The sequence below is a fragment of the Sus scrofa genome, chromosome 13, assembly GCF_054392235.1.
Source record: "Sus scrofa isolate SSC_HxYL_T2T_F1_AM1 chromosome 13, Sscrofa_HxYL_maternal_Yorkshire_Landrace_v2.0, whole genome shotgun sequence".
Taxonomy (NCBI): domain Eukaryota; kingdom Metazoa; phylum Chordata; class Mammalia; order Artiodactyla; family Suidae; genus Sus; species Sus scrofa.
This window is the reverse complement of record NC_139395.1, coordinates 188,987,479-189,001,812: the sequence shown is the minus strand read 5'-3', so window position 1 is coordinate 189,001,812 and position 14,334 is coordinate 188,987,479. Positions and strand designations below refer to the sequence as shown.

General features: G+C 35.7%; 1 protein-coding gene across 17 annotated transcripts in view; it reads left to right on the top strand.

The window, feature by feature from the left end:
• LOC146397808 (uncharacterized) overlaps window positions 1–9,650 on the top strand; it is a 43,276-nt gene extending 33,626 nt beyond the window's left edge. For 3 of the 17 annotated variants that reach the window (XM_084989234.1, XM_084989236.1, XM_084989248.1), the window contains 2 exons: window positions 1,216–1,341; window positions 3,974–7,570. Coding sequence is in view for 5 of the 17 variants with exons in the window: in XM_084989248.1 (XP_084845374.1) it covers window positions 1,216–1,341; window positions 3,974–3,983 (136 nt within the window). In the remaining 12 variants the exon portion in view is untranslated. Of the gene's footprint in view, window positions 1–1,215; window positions 1,497–3,973; window positions 7,571–7,733 lie in introns of those variants that run through there. The other 14 variants (XM_084989245.1, XM_084989252.1, XM_084989239.1 and 11 more) reach the window with 12 other exon arrangements.
• The last annotated feature ends 4,684 nt before the right edge of the window (window positions 9,651–14,334 follow it).

The window sequence follows — 14,334 nt, the reverse complement described above, 5'->3', positions numbered from 1 at the left end:
GGGGACCTCCATGTGCTGCGGATGTGGCCCTAAAAAAACAAAAAGACAAAAAAAAAAAAACAAAAAAAAAAACACTGAGGCATCCAGTTATTACTAACTTATCCAGCCACCCTCTTAGTAAGAAATAAAGTTCAGTTTAAAATCTAAGTTTGCTTATATCTGGTACACTGTTCTCTAGGATATACAAATATCTAAAAATCACGTGCACAGATTTCAAGGGGCTGTTTTTATATTAAAAAGGTAATTTGTATTTGACTTTTGTGTATGTATTTCTAGTGTGTGTTTGTGCGCACGTGTGTGTGTGTGCATATAGAGGTTAATAGTCTAAATGAACAGAAAGACTTTATTTAAATAGCTCAGATTATTTCAGAGTAAATGTACCCATCCTAATTTTGGTATATTTATTCGGAAATGGCCAGAAGGAAGCTGACCAAATTCAAAATATCTCCTTGGATCTTTTATTTTCCTTTGTTTAGTAATATTTTAAGTAATCACTGTTTTAATCTCTTTATTCTGCAATTTTCCTATCTAATATCTGAGAACTCTTCCATATTTGTTGTTTTTGGGGTTGGTCTGTGTTTTTATGCTATTGTTAATTTCAACTAGTTTGGTGTAACTAGTTTCACCAAATTTATTTGTTTTTTCTTCTTTTTATTTGAAAGTTTGGTCAAGAAGAAATAGAATTTATAAAAAGTAAACTATTATTGCAATAGGATAGAGCAAGTATCAATTAAGGGAAAAGTCATATTATTGATAGAGAATATTTTGTCTACTTTTAGACAGAGAGGTTAAGAGCAACTAGAGTAAAGGCTAAATTCAAGTTATGATATAAGATCCAGAGGCTTATTTTATGACCTGTATAGTCACTCAAATAATAAGATAAATTAGAAATTGAAAGATAAATCCTAATTTAGAGAAACAATGTGTTTTTTTTAAACAAAGAGACTTGCTCTCCATAGAGGATATTACAACCTCTTGATAGAGTGGAAAGATTATGAACTTTGGAGTCTGAGTGCAAATGTTGGCTTGACTCAGAATAAGTAATATTGGGAAAGTTTCTTAGCCTCCTCTCAGTCCCAGCTTCTCTCTTTGAAAAATAAGAATATGCTTTTGGATAGCATTAAATCACTCATGTAGACATGTTTGTCCTCTCTGATATGGACTTCTAAATAGCTGAAATGTAAATTTCTACTCTGTTTCCATTTCTCCTTCTAGAGCCATCTATCAACATTCAACCCAATCATTTAAAGTCTTTGGCCTTGATCCCATTTGCCATAAACTGGTGCAAGTTTCCAGAGATTTTATGAAGATACAGGATACAGATACCCTTGTGGATCAGCGGTAACGAATCCAACTACTTGCTATGAGAATGCAGGTTCAATCCCTGGCCTCACTCAGTGGGTTAAGGATCTGGTAGTGTTGCTGTGAGCTGTGGTGTAGGCCAGCAGCTGCAGCTTCCATTAGACCCCTAGCCTGGGAACTTCCATGTGCTGCAGGTGCGTCCCTAAAAGGCAAAAAAAAAAAAAAAAAAAAAAAAAGATATAGGATCCAGAGTTCCCTTTCACCAATTACCCAGCTTTATTTGTTGTAATAAACTCCAAGAGTCAGGTTATTAACTCTTATTGTAGATTTGGGATTCTCCAGGAAAGAGTCTGGTAGAATCTCAGATTTTAAATCTAATCTTGAACTAAATACTGGCCCCAAACTTCTGCTTATTTCTCTGTGTATCTCTAAATTACTCTTTTCATCTCCTGCTACTTCATCCTGCTTTGCTGTGAGGTTTTTGGATGGGAATTATCTATTGAAATTCACCTGGCTATTGACAAAGAAACTCTTCTTCATTTTTGCTGAGAGTATGCCGTTTCTGTCCTGGATTAAGCAGTTTATACATATCGAGCTACCACAATTTAACTTAATCTGTAGTGAAGGGACTCCATGTGGAGATCACACCCAGTTCACAGATGTATTTTTCCATAGATTACAGTAAAATTGAATAGACAATAACGTTAAAAACACCCTCTCTTTTCTTAATGCAGAGGGTCTGGGAAAAAAATCAAGCAAATAGCGTTAATAAGAAGATAAGATGATTTGGTTTTGGAGTTTGCTGTACTCCTTTTAAAATTTTGTTCAGATTTTAACAAGACCAGTTGACATTTGTGCTCAAGTTGTTTTGTCTGTTTGTGAGAGGGTATTCCTTACAAATGGGTATGGTTATATAAAGAGATGAGATATTTTCACGTTTCAACTTTAGAGTTAAATATTAGTTTACATTGTATTTTATAACTTCCTCAGGGAGAATTTATGTGTGCAAGTGTAATGGAGCTTGGCTCCCTAATGTAAAAAAACTTTTTTTCATTTTCTTGTGAAATGCATACATGGAACATATTTTCATTTATTAATTCCACCAGTAGTTTGTAATGGAAAGATACATACTTTAGCAAAGAAACAAGTTACTTTCTGAAATCTCTCTCTTTTTTGGGTGGGGGGTTAGACCCATAGCATATAGAAGTTCCTGGGCCATGGATTGAATCCCCATCGGCAGTGACCTGAGTCACCACAGTGACAATGCTAGGTCCTGAACCCACATGCCACAAGGAAACTCCTCTGAAATCTCTCTCTTTTTTTTTCTTTCTTTTTTTTTTTTTGTCTTTTTTGTCTTTTTAGGGCCGCACTCATGGCATATGGAGGTTCCCAGGCTAGGGGTCTAATCAGAGCTGTTGCTTCCAGCCTACGCCAGAGCCACAGCAGTGCCAGATCTGAGTGGCATCTGTGACCTACACCACAGCTCATGGCAACGCCGAATCCTTAACCTGCTGAGCGAGGCCAGGGATTGAACCCACAACCTCATGGTTCCTAGTCGGATTTGTTTTCGCTGCACCACAATGGGAACTCCTGAAATCTTAATTTAAATCTTAAATCGAATTCTTTTTTTTTTTTTTCTTTAAGGGCCACACCTGCAGCATACGGAAATTCCCAGGCTATGGGTTGAATCAGAGCTTCAGCTGGTGGTCTACACCACAGTCACAGCAACATGGGATCCGAGCCACATCTGCAACCCACACCCCAGCTCACAGCAACACCAGATCCTTAGCCCACTGAGTGAGGCTTAGATTGAACCCGCATCCTCATGGATGCTGGTCAGGTTCGTTACCGCTGAGCCATGATGGGAACTCCTAGAAGCTATTTCTTGACTTTGATCATTGTCTTCACATTTAGGAAAAACATATAGTGCCACAACATTCTCACACATATACATTAAATCCAAGGAAAACTTAAAACATCTACCATTTTAATCAAGGGGAAATAAAGGAAGCTGTTTAAAAATTGTGTACTCTAGCACAAAAAAGAGGAGAAGATTTAATTTTTGCTTCTGTGTGCCTTGCTCTCCTATCAGTTATTACCTTGAGACAATTTGGGACATAAATCTGTGTGATTTCTTTTGCTTGCAGATTTCTTACCTACATAATTTCATTAACATTTCCCTGTAGGTCTCAGTTCACTGCTTGAACTTGGCAACTGTAATTAATTATTGAAAAAGTTTTCCTTTTTTTTGGTCATGCCCAGGGCAAGTTAAAGTTCATGGGCCAGAGATCACACTCATGCCATAGCAGTGACCCAAGCCACTGCGGTGGCAATGCCAGATCATCCTTAACCTGCTGTGCCACAAGGAACTCTGAAAGCGTTTTGTTTTTGTTTTTGTTTTTTTTCCTCTTATAGTTAGTCAAAATCTGCTTTCTGGACTCTCTACTGATTGGTACTCCTAAAAGTCCATGGGTTCTAGGAATCAGTCAGACTGAGGTCACAACACATCATCTCTGGCAATATATGCACCCTACCTGATAGTTTTGAACCTTAGTGTCATTTTCTGTAAAACGGGAATAGCAGCATATGTATTGTGCCTGAGTATGGACTATAATAAGAATGTTCTACTTGCCAATTTATTCTGCCTTCTCCTTTTTTCCCCTTTCTCCAGAAGGATCTGATATCATCGAATAGACAAGATGGAAATGTTTAAAGCAATTAATGAACAATATCAGTATGTATGTAATTAAGCATTAAATCAATACTGTATCTAAATTTACATGTTGATTTGTGGTGTATAATCACTACTGTATCTAAATATATATGTTGATTTTTGGTATAGCATGCATAATATTGTAGAATTTAATTTAGACCTCAATATTTTTCAAAAACATTGTAATAATTTTCCCTTGTAATGCTTGCGTGTCCTTCTGTTTTCTCTCTTTCTGCTTATGGTCATCTCTGTTAACAATTTCTTCCACTTTCTCATGCCCAATCAGTTATCAAATCCTATTGATTCTATTCTTGTGTTGTTGCTCATTTGACCCCATATATATTTTTTTCTCTTCCTGCTCTAGTCCTGGCCCTCGTTAACTCTTGCCTGTACTATCACATTTCACTCCCAACTGGTCTCTTTGACTCAAGTTATTTCCTTTTTCAGTTCATTCAGTGGACTCCAAGTGGTCTAATATTCTCAAGTCAGAGCTGTGATCAAGAAACTGCCTTGCTCAAATACTTTCGATTTCATATTTCTTCAAAAATGAAGTCCAGGTACCTTCTCTAGGAAATTAAGGTGGTCTATGATCAAGCTTTGCCCTGTCTTACTCTTGTCTTACTCCTCATCACCCTGCTTCACAAACCCTAAGGCTTTGACAAATTTGATACTAGCTGCTTCCTTTTTACACTTTCCAACACCTGTCTTTGATCAATGCTTAACTTTAGCCTTGAATTATATTCCCTCTTTCTATAATTTTTACCATCTTTGAATGTTTACCCCAGATATGACCTGTATCTCTCTTTTATTTGTGCTCCTGCAGTCATTGTGGCCATTTTTGTCTTTTTAGGGCCGCATCCGTACCATATGGAGGTTCCCAGGCTAGGGGCATAATTAGAACTACAGCTGCCGGCCTACACCACAGCCACAGCAACACCAGATCCGAGCTGCGTCTGCAACCTACACCATAGCTCAGGGCAATGCTGGATCCTGAACCCATTGAGCAAGGCTAGGGATCAAACCCACAACATCCTGGTTCCTAGTTGAATTTGTTTCTGCTGTGCCATAATGAGAACTCCCATTGTGGCCACTTTAAAACACTTGTATTATTTTGCCCTGTTTACATCTGCATGATCTCAACTAGATTATAAACTTTCTGAAAATTGCCTTTACATCCAGCTCCTTAGCCAGTAGAGTTTTTAAACTTATAGATACAGAATATTTCTTTTGAAGATTTGAGAATTCATTGTGAGTTGGAACAGCAGAGTTTGTTTCATAAAAGAGGGCAGTCTTTGAATTTGATCAGAAGAGAATTTAAGGAAATACTTTTCATGACAAAAGTTTGTATAAGGCAATCACCAAGTAAAGATTTATATCGAGGGTAAAGTTGGAAATACTTTCCAGTAATTATAAAGGTGTCTCATTGCAGACATCTAAAAAAAAAAAGAGGAATTTTAAAAAGTATAGGATGGGAAAGTAGAAAGAACATCACGTCAGGAGTCATTAGACTAGTCAGTTTTACTTCTCATAGTTATGGGATTTTTACAGTCTTCTGTTGCCATTGTGTGAAATTAGCATAAGATTCAATGGTTTCTAGTCTCTTCTGGCTTTAAAATTCTCTGCCTATAAAGAAATAATGGACTACTCTATGTTTTTGAGCAATTAGTGGCTTATAAATTTTTTACATAAGGAAGATAGGAAAAAGATCAAAGATGATTAAAAAATCTTTATAAATATAAAATTTTAGCCACCTTATTATTTTATATATGTAAAAATAGTTAATTTATGTAGAGATCTGTAGTCACATAAAGTGTTACAGGTTGATGTGTGTAGATATCCACATATTGTCCATTTACCATTTACTATTTGAATGTTGAAAATCTGCAATATAGAACCATAATAGTCTGGAGGGGTAACAGCTGTTATACAGGCTCACACTCAAACCATCCCAGACAAATATGATTCTGTCTTTGATTTTAAATACCTCAAGGCAAATGGCAGTCTTTTCCTAGCTCAAATAGATCCAATTACCTCTAATGACCCTCTTTCAGTTTATTGTGTTTGTGATCCAGGTGTTTTTGCTGAAGCCTAGAGTAAAATCTTACATCCTTTTGTGAAAACTCCTGGACAAATGAATAAAAATTACTGAGACCTTTTCCCACAAAAAGTATTTTTTCATCTGAATATTTGAGCCCCTACTGTGTGAAAGACAGTGTGGAAGGCCTAACACAGGAGATAAAGATGAGTAAGACTGCCTTTGATCTCAGGGAGATTATATTTTGCTAAGATACAGCAAACATGTGAAATGGCCTGAGCTTCTGAAGGGCAGCTATGCAGTAAATGACTGTTGACAAATCAGATAAAGTAGAGGTTAAAATGTAATGTGTACCACCAGAGAGATACAAAAGCAATGGGAACTTGGTATCTTGGTTCCCAGAAAACTTGTCAGGAAAGTTGTATTTGGGCCTTGAAGTTAAGTTCTTAATATGATTAAATGTTGGAGTGTCAGTAGGGTTTTGGATGATAGAAAAGAAAATTCCCAGAAAAAAAATTTAAAAGGCAGGTTAGCCTAGAATAAAATTTGAAAAGAGGAAATGGCTTAATTTGGCTGTATTATAAGGGAACAGTGGAGAATGGTAAATGGCTTCAAAGTTCTTCATTCTGTGAGTACCTTGGGAGTCATCAAGTGTTTGCAAGTAGGGAATTAGTATGTAAGATCTTTGCTATTTTAGTCACACATTAATATGACTATAGTAATTTTTAAATAGAACATTCAATACTTAGAAATGCATGCACTGAAAATACAAACCAAAACAAAAAACTTTATGTATCAGCCTTTTTATTTCTCACTACTCTGAGCAATTCTCTGATATCAAGAATCAAATGGAGTGTTTATTGAATTTCTCATTCAGCCCTTGAAGGGGATGTTCAGGGAAGTAGCTGAATCTGGTCATGATTGTGGACTTCACATTCTAGCATATTATGAATTTTTATTAACATTAGATTTATTATTATTATAAAACAAAGCAGGCCTATAAGACATAATTTTAAAATAGAACCTCAGATAAATCATACTTTAAAAGTATTTTTCCTTAATACATAACAACCATGCTAGATTTCTTTTTTTTAATTTTAGGGCCGCACCCATGACATATGGAAGTTCCCAGGCTAGGGGTCACATTGGAGCTGCAGCTGCCAGCCTACCACACAGACACAGGAGTGCCATATCTGAACCATGTCTGCACCTATACCACAGCTCATGGCAACACCTGATCGCAAACCCACTGAGCAAGGCCAGGGATTAAACCTGCATCCTCATGGATACTAGGTGGATTCATTTTCACTGCACCACAATGGGAATGCCATGCTAGATTTCTTTTATTGACCACTTCTTGCCCTAAAATTATGCCAGAAAAAATATTATTTTGTTATTTATAAATGTCAAGAGGGAAAAATATTGAAATATGATTTTGTTATTTCTAATCATCAAGAGGGAAAAATGTTGAAATCAATATTTTTCAAACAATGTCATCATTAAATTAATTTTTCAAGTAATGCTGGATGTTATTATATTCATTTGGTTCTGGGAGATATAATGATATATATGCACCCATATGTTAACAATCCAATTACATGCTAAATGTGCATTTAGCCTAAATGCTTACTATAAACTGACATAAATTCTTACTAAATTTTTATCTTTAAATTCTTACTACAGTGGATCATTTCACCTTAGTGATCAGGGGTGTTATTCTCAATGTGTGCAAATCCCCAAAAATCAAATACCTGGGAATATACCTGACCAAGGAGGTAAAAGACTTATATGCTGAGAACTATAAAACATTAATCAAGGAAATTAAAGAAGGTAGAAAGAAATGAAAAGATATCCCATGCTCCTGGGTTGGAAGAAATAACATCATGAAAATGGCCATACTACTCAAAGCAATCTACAGATTCAATGCAATCCCTATCAAATTACTCATGACATTTTTCACAGAACTAGAACAAACAATCCAAAAACTTATGTGGAACCATAAAAGACCCAGCATTGGCAAAGGAATTCTGAGGAACAAAAACCAAGCAGGAGGCGCAACTATCCCAGACTTCAGGCAATATTACAAAGCCACAGTCATCAGGGTAGTGTGGTACTGGTACCAAAACAGACAGACCAATGGAACAGAATAGAGAACCCAAAAATAAACCCAGACACCTATGGTCAATTAATCTTTGACAAAGGAGGCAAGAACACAAAATGTGAAAAAGAAAGTCTTTTCAGCATGTATTGCTGGGAAAATTGGACAGCAGCATGCAAATCAATGACACTAGAACACACCCTCATACCATGCATGAAAATAAACTCAAAATGACTTAAAGACTTAAATATAAGACAAGACACCATCAAATTCCTGGAAGAGAACTTAGGCAAGACATTCTCTGACATCAACCTTACAAATGTCTTCTCAGGTCAGTCTCCCAAAGCAACAGAAATTAAAGCAAAAATAAACCAATGGGAACCAATCAAACTGACAAGCTTTTGCACAGCAAGGAAACCAAAAAGAAAACAAAAAGACAACTTACAGAATAGGAGAAAACAGTTTCAAATGATGCAACGGACAAGGGCTTAATCTCTAAAATATTTATACAACCCATCAAAATAGCCAACAACCCAGGGAAAAATGGACAAAAGACCTGAATAGACATTTCTCCAAGGAAGATGTTCAGATGGCCAACAAGCACATGAAAAAATGCTAAACATCACTGGTTATTAGAGAAATGCAAATCAAAACTACCATGAGATACCACCTCACACCAGTCAGAATGGCCGTCATTAATAAGTCCACAAATAACAAGTGCTGGAGGGGGTGTGGAGAAAAGGGAACCCTCCTGCACTGTTGGTGGGAATGTAAGCTGGTACAATCACTATGGAAAACAGTATGGAAGTACCTTAGAAAACTATACATAGAACTACCATATGACCCATCAACCCCACTCTTGGGCATATATCTGGACAAAACTTTCCTTGAAAGAGACACATGCACCCACATGTTCATTGCAGCACTATTCACGATAGCCAAGACATGGAAACAACCCAAATGTCCATTGACGGATGATTGGATTAGGAAGATGTGTATATATACACAATGGAGTACTACTACTCAGCCATAAAAAAGAACAAAATAATGCCATTTACAGCAACATGGATTGAACTAGAGACTCTCATACTGAGTGTAGTAAGGCAGAAAGAGAAAGATAAATAGCATATGATATCACTTATATCTGGAATTTAATATACAGCACAATGGAACCTTTCCATAGAAAAGCAAATCATGGACTTGGAAAAAAGACTTGTGGTTGCCAAGGGGGAGGAGAGGGGAGTGGGATGGATGGGGTGCTTGAAGTTAATAGATGCAGACTATTGCCTTTGGAATGGTTTAGCAATGAGATCTTTCTGTGTAGCACTGGGAACTATGTCTAGTCACTTATGATGGAACATGATAATGTGAGAAAAAATAATGTATACATGTATGTGTAACTGGGTCACCATGCTGTACAGTACAAAATTGACAGAACACTGTAAACGAGCTATAAGGGAAAAAATAAAAATCATAAAATAAAAAAATTTTAAAGTAATGAATATCTGTTGTAAGATACTGTAGAATATCTTCATTCTCCTTTTTATTGAATATACGCTCAAACCCTTTGTCAGGTAACATTCTATTATCTTCTAGGATAAGTGGAGTGTATTTTACCACCACAGTGATGTTGGGCTTGGACATGTGACCTGATTTAGCCAATGGAATATGAACAGCCATAACATGAGCAAAGGTTTTAAAGTACCAGTGTGGGTAAATGTCAGTTCTTGGGTTTCTGCTGTCCCCTGTAGAGGAATAAACCTTGAGTATTCTCTGATCCCAGAGGGATAAGACAAGTGGACCAGAGTTGAACCTGACCTTCTGGAGTCCAATTCGGCCTAAGTGAGCCCTGGGAAGCCCAGCTGAAATATGTGAATCTGCAGCCAACATATAGATCGATGAGTGTGAAAAAAAATGTTTTCGTAAGTCACTGAGACTTTGCGGTTGCTCCTTATTCAGCATAATTGTAGTTGTAATTGACTAATACATGTTTTACTTTATAATATTTTGATAGTTATATTTCCCAAATAATGGTAAGAAATAAATGGAGTGTTAAGACCATGAGATTTATTAATAATAATTATTAAATTTAATAAGTTAAATGTGAATTAAATGTCCCAATATAAATATGTTTCAGTAATGGTAATGAGATTTTGGTAACTAAAAATATGGTCTTCTCTGAAAACCATTTTTTGTCTTATGAGGCCCGAAAGAGAGTTCAAACCAAAAAGGGGATCAGGCTACACAATTTTTATATAGGAAAGCTCTAAATCATTTGACAGTTCTACTCCTCAGATTAACATATTATAAAATTTCCCTTCTTAAAACACAGCATTAGAAAAAATTGCATGTCTTTTTGAATCATTCATCAGCTATTTATTGTAATCTCTTTAAAAGTCAGTTCTTAGGGGCCATGGTGTAGGGCTTGAATTACCTTTGTTCTAATGGGGACTTGCTTAAAACAAGTGGCCAAAAAACGTAAATACGCACATAAGTTTTATAACTTTAAAACTATGCACAGATACTTGGGAGGAGAAAGTTCCAGTGTCATACGAGGATATGCTTATGAGTCATAGACCCAGTTGAATAAATACCTCAATTTTAATGGATGGCCTACACTATTCAAATAAGCTCATCTAAAAAGTTTCAGCATATATATATATATATATATATATATATATATATATGAAAAAATATATGAAGTTGTATAATTATAGAGTGAATATTTCCATTTCAGATGTCAGAAGCATCTTGTCAAAAGCCAAGAACTATGAGTAAGTGGATGAAAATACTTTGCTTCATAAACAAGTTGGCCTATTTTATTTGACCTACTTTTTAGAAAGGCAATTTCCTTTTAAAGCAATTGTTGAACAATTAAAATGTTATTTCACAACAATAAGGGAAGAAATAGGGATTTTAAGACCATTTTCTTTCAATGAGACTAAAACAATTTTCTGTACATTTATCTATCAGTGCATAAAACTCATCAAGTGTATGTTTTGTCATGCATTTCCAATTCAAATTTCTCAGTTTCAGAAGAAAATATTTTAAAAAATATATGTAATATGAAAGATTTTTGTTTGATAAGATTTCCACATTTAAGTTGAAGCATGATAGAGAGCTGATTTAATAAAGGCTATATTTAGTTAGTTGGTTAATTCTTGGATGGAAAAAAATAATTATAGCTAGTCATTTCACTTTTTAAGGTACATATAATTTTTTTTTATTTTGAATATCATCATTACTTTTTTTAGGATCATAATGAGCTAGGTAGCTTATCTTATTCCAATTAAGCACAAATATTTAATTTTGTAATTAGTTACCCATATTTTTTTTTTAAAAGTAAAGCTTTCAGCCCCTAAAACAACATAATTAGGGATAATAAAGATAAACTCAGCTAATGAACATAGCATTGAAAATGGAATTCTGAAAAATTAAATGAACTCTTGCTTTGCATGTCAGTGAAAACCTTTTGTTATTTTCTGGCAGGTATCTGGATAGACAGAAGCTTTCCCATGTATTGACAGAATTGTGCAAAGCCCAATTAGTTCTTCAGCTTTACCAACGTCTGTTCTTTCCTGAGAAGTAATTTCAAACTATTCCTAAGCAAGCAGAAAGTTATTCACATTATAAAAAGTTCATGAATACTTTAGCTTAGTTTTATTTTTGGCTTTTTAAAGACAGGCAAAGAATATCACAAACAACGGCTTTAGACAAAATATACAGTACATTAGGCCTGGTGCTTCAACCACATTAAAAAGATCAATAGCCAAGGTAATGGAGAGGAACTGCATGTACAGAAGGGGAAAGCAGATGAGAAATAAAATATTAGAAATGTATGAACATGTGTACATTTCAGATTGCTTGCCAATTTAGCATTTAATTTATATAATACCTATATACCTACATTGTGCTGTATTCTTTCAAGTTTAATAGTCATCTCCTCAACCATGGTGTAAACTTGAAACAGCCTTTGTGTTTTATAGTCCCTCTGTATTTATTAACACAGAACCAAGCCTAGTGCTCAAGACCCAATAAATAATTATTGATAAATTGAGATCATAATTCAAATAAGATAGGACTCTGTGATGTTAGAATGTTCATTGCAAACAACACAGCCATTAGGGATTCAAATACAGGTTTTTGTTACCTCAAAATTGTTTATTTCTAATTTTAAGGTTGCATTAACTGCTACTGACTGCAGTTTCTAAGACAATTTTCACTGTAGTTAAAAACTTCTTGCTCATTTAAGTGCATTTATTTGTGTACTTCTCTTTATTGTCTTTTCTTCTTCCTTTGGTTTTGTGCAAAAAGACACATTATATGCTCTTTAAGAACTGCTTTCTTCACTTTCAGGCACACATTAAAATCCTAAAGTGTGAAGACCACCCTCTTTTGACAATTATTTTATCTTCACTCCCCAACTAAAGTTTGGGAAGAAAGAATTAATTGAAGTTCAATAAAGAAGTATGGGAATCCCAGCCTTCAATCCCCCTGATGCTGCATAGGAAGAGAGGTCGGTCAAAGAAATCAAAATGGCACACAGTTTTTCATTACATGTTTCAGTGTTAGGGGAGAGAAGCGATACGGAAGGTATATCCTCTCCCAGAAGCAAAGTTCCAAACAGTGATATGATTATGGAAGGACTAACTTGTTTTCTGTGGACCACATTGTATTTGTAGGAAAATTCTTAGATGACGTCACACTGACTTTTAGTTCTGTGTATTTAGTGTTATACCTTTGTTTTAGACATAGGTAATTGAATCTGTCTGTAGCTCAGTTTATGTCAGATTACTTCTCTGGAGTTGAATGGATATTGGAACCCAGCTCTTCTCCATTTGTGGCCTATGGTGGGAGCTGTAATGCCGTTTTGAGTGAAGAGCATGGCTTAAGCTATGCTTTCTAAGTTATGAATAATTTTTACACAATCTTGTGATAAGGAGTATGATCTTAACAAAAAGAGTAGTGATCATTACTAAACAAAATACCTGAGAGTGTTACTGGAGAAGGGTACCTGGTGATTGTGTTGTAGGTTATATATGCTTCTAATTCAGGGAGATTGCTTTAAGAAAACTAATAGTCCCTGGACAAAGATTTTCTGTGTCACTAATCATTGAAAATCTGCCAAGATTTCAATGTATAGTAAGCAGCATATTAACTAACATTCTTATTTATATGTGAATTTCACATGGCTTGTCTTTTGGCTCATTGGACATAGGTAAGTGAAATGTGAGCATAGTTAGCAGTAGGGAGCTTTCCAGGCTTTCTGTCTTTAAGCTCAATGAATCACTCTAACATCCAAACTGGTATTGCACTATTTATACTGTCTAATCAGGAATATAATTTTGCAACATTGAGTTTGCAGCACAACCATAGCATTGCAATTTTGCACACATTTTGTTAATGTGCTTTGTAGCCCATTAAAGGCTCATCTTTGTGGCCCAGTGCCATATGCTACCAGTCTAGAGTATACCTCTTAAGCAAGAGGAAATAAAAAGGAGTAAAATTATAATGTGCTCTGTGCTATTGGTTACCTATTAACAATCAACCCCCCTTCTTTCCTAATCAAACTAATTTTGTTCAAGTTCAGGGAAAATGTGCTCAGGGAAGATGAGCCCCACTCCCAGCTAAGTGTAGAAAGCATGAAGGACATAGGTCATTATCTCATTACCCTTTCACCAGGGATTCATTTGGAGTTTGTATGGATCTCAGTTCTGACCAATAGGACCTGAAAGAAAGTCTATTGCAAGTTTTCTGCGAAAGGTTTCTTCCTGATAAAAGAAATATACATGAGGAGAAAAGCACCTCAATTCCCTTTCCTTTCCAGCCTTTGGATGTTGTTATAAGGTTTTAATGGATAGGGTTGCTGCTGCCTAGAGGCGAGGGATGAGGGAGATTGATGACACGCAGAGCATGGAAAATCCGAAGGTTAGAAAGAGCTTAGGTACTTTAAGGCATTGTTAAGCTGCTGAGTCAATTCTTAGATCTGCTTCTCTCTGGACTTCTTGCTGAATGTCATAATAAGTGTCCTTATTGTTTAAGCCGCATTTAGCAGGGTCTTCTGTTACTTACAGACAAAAGCATTCCAATAGATAAAAGAACTTAGTTAAAAGAATGCAGTTTGTACCAGTGTGGTTGTTTCTCTCACAGGCAAAGACAAGGCAAAGAAAAGAAGGGCATTACTGG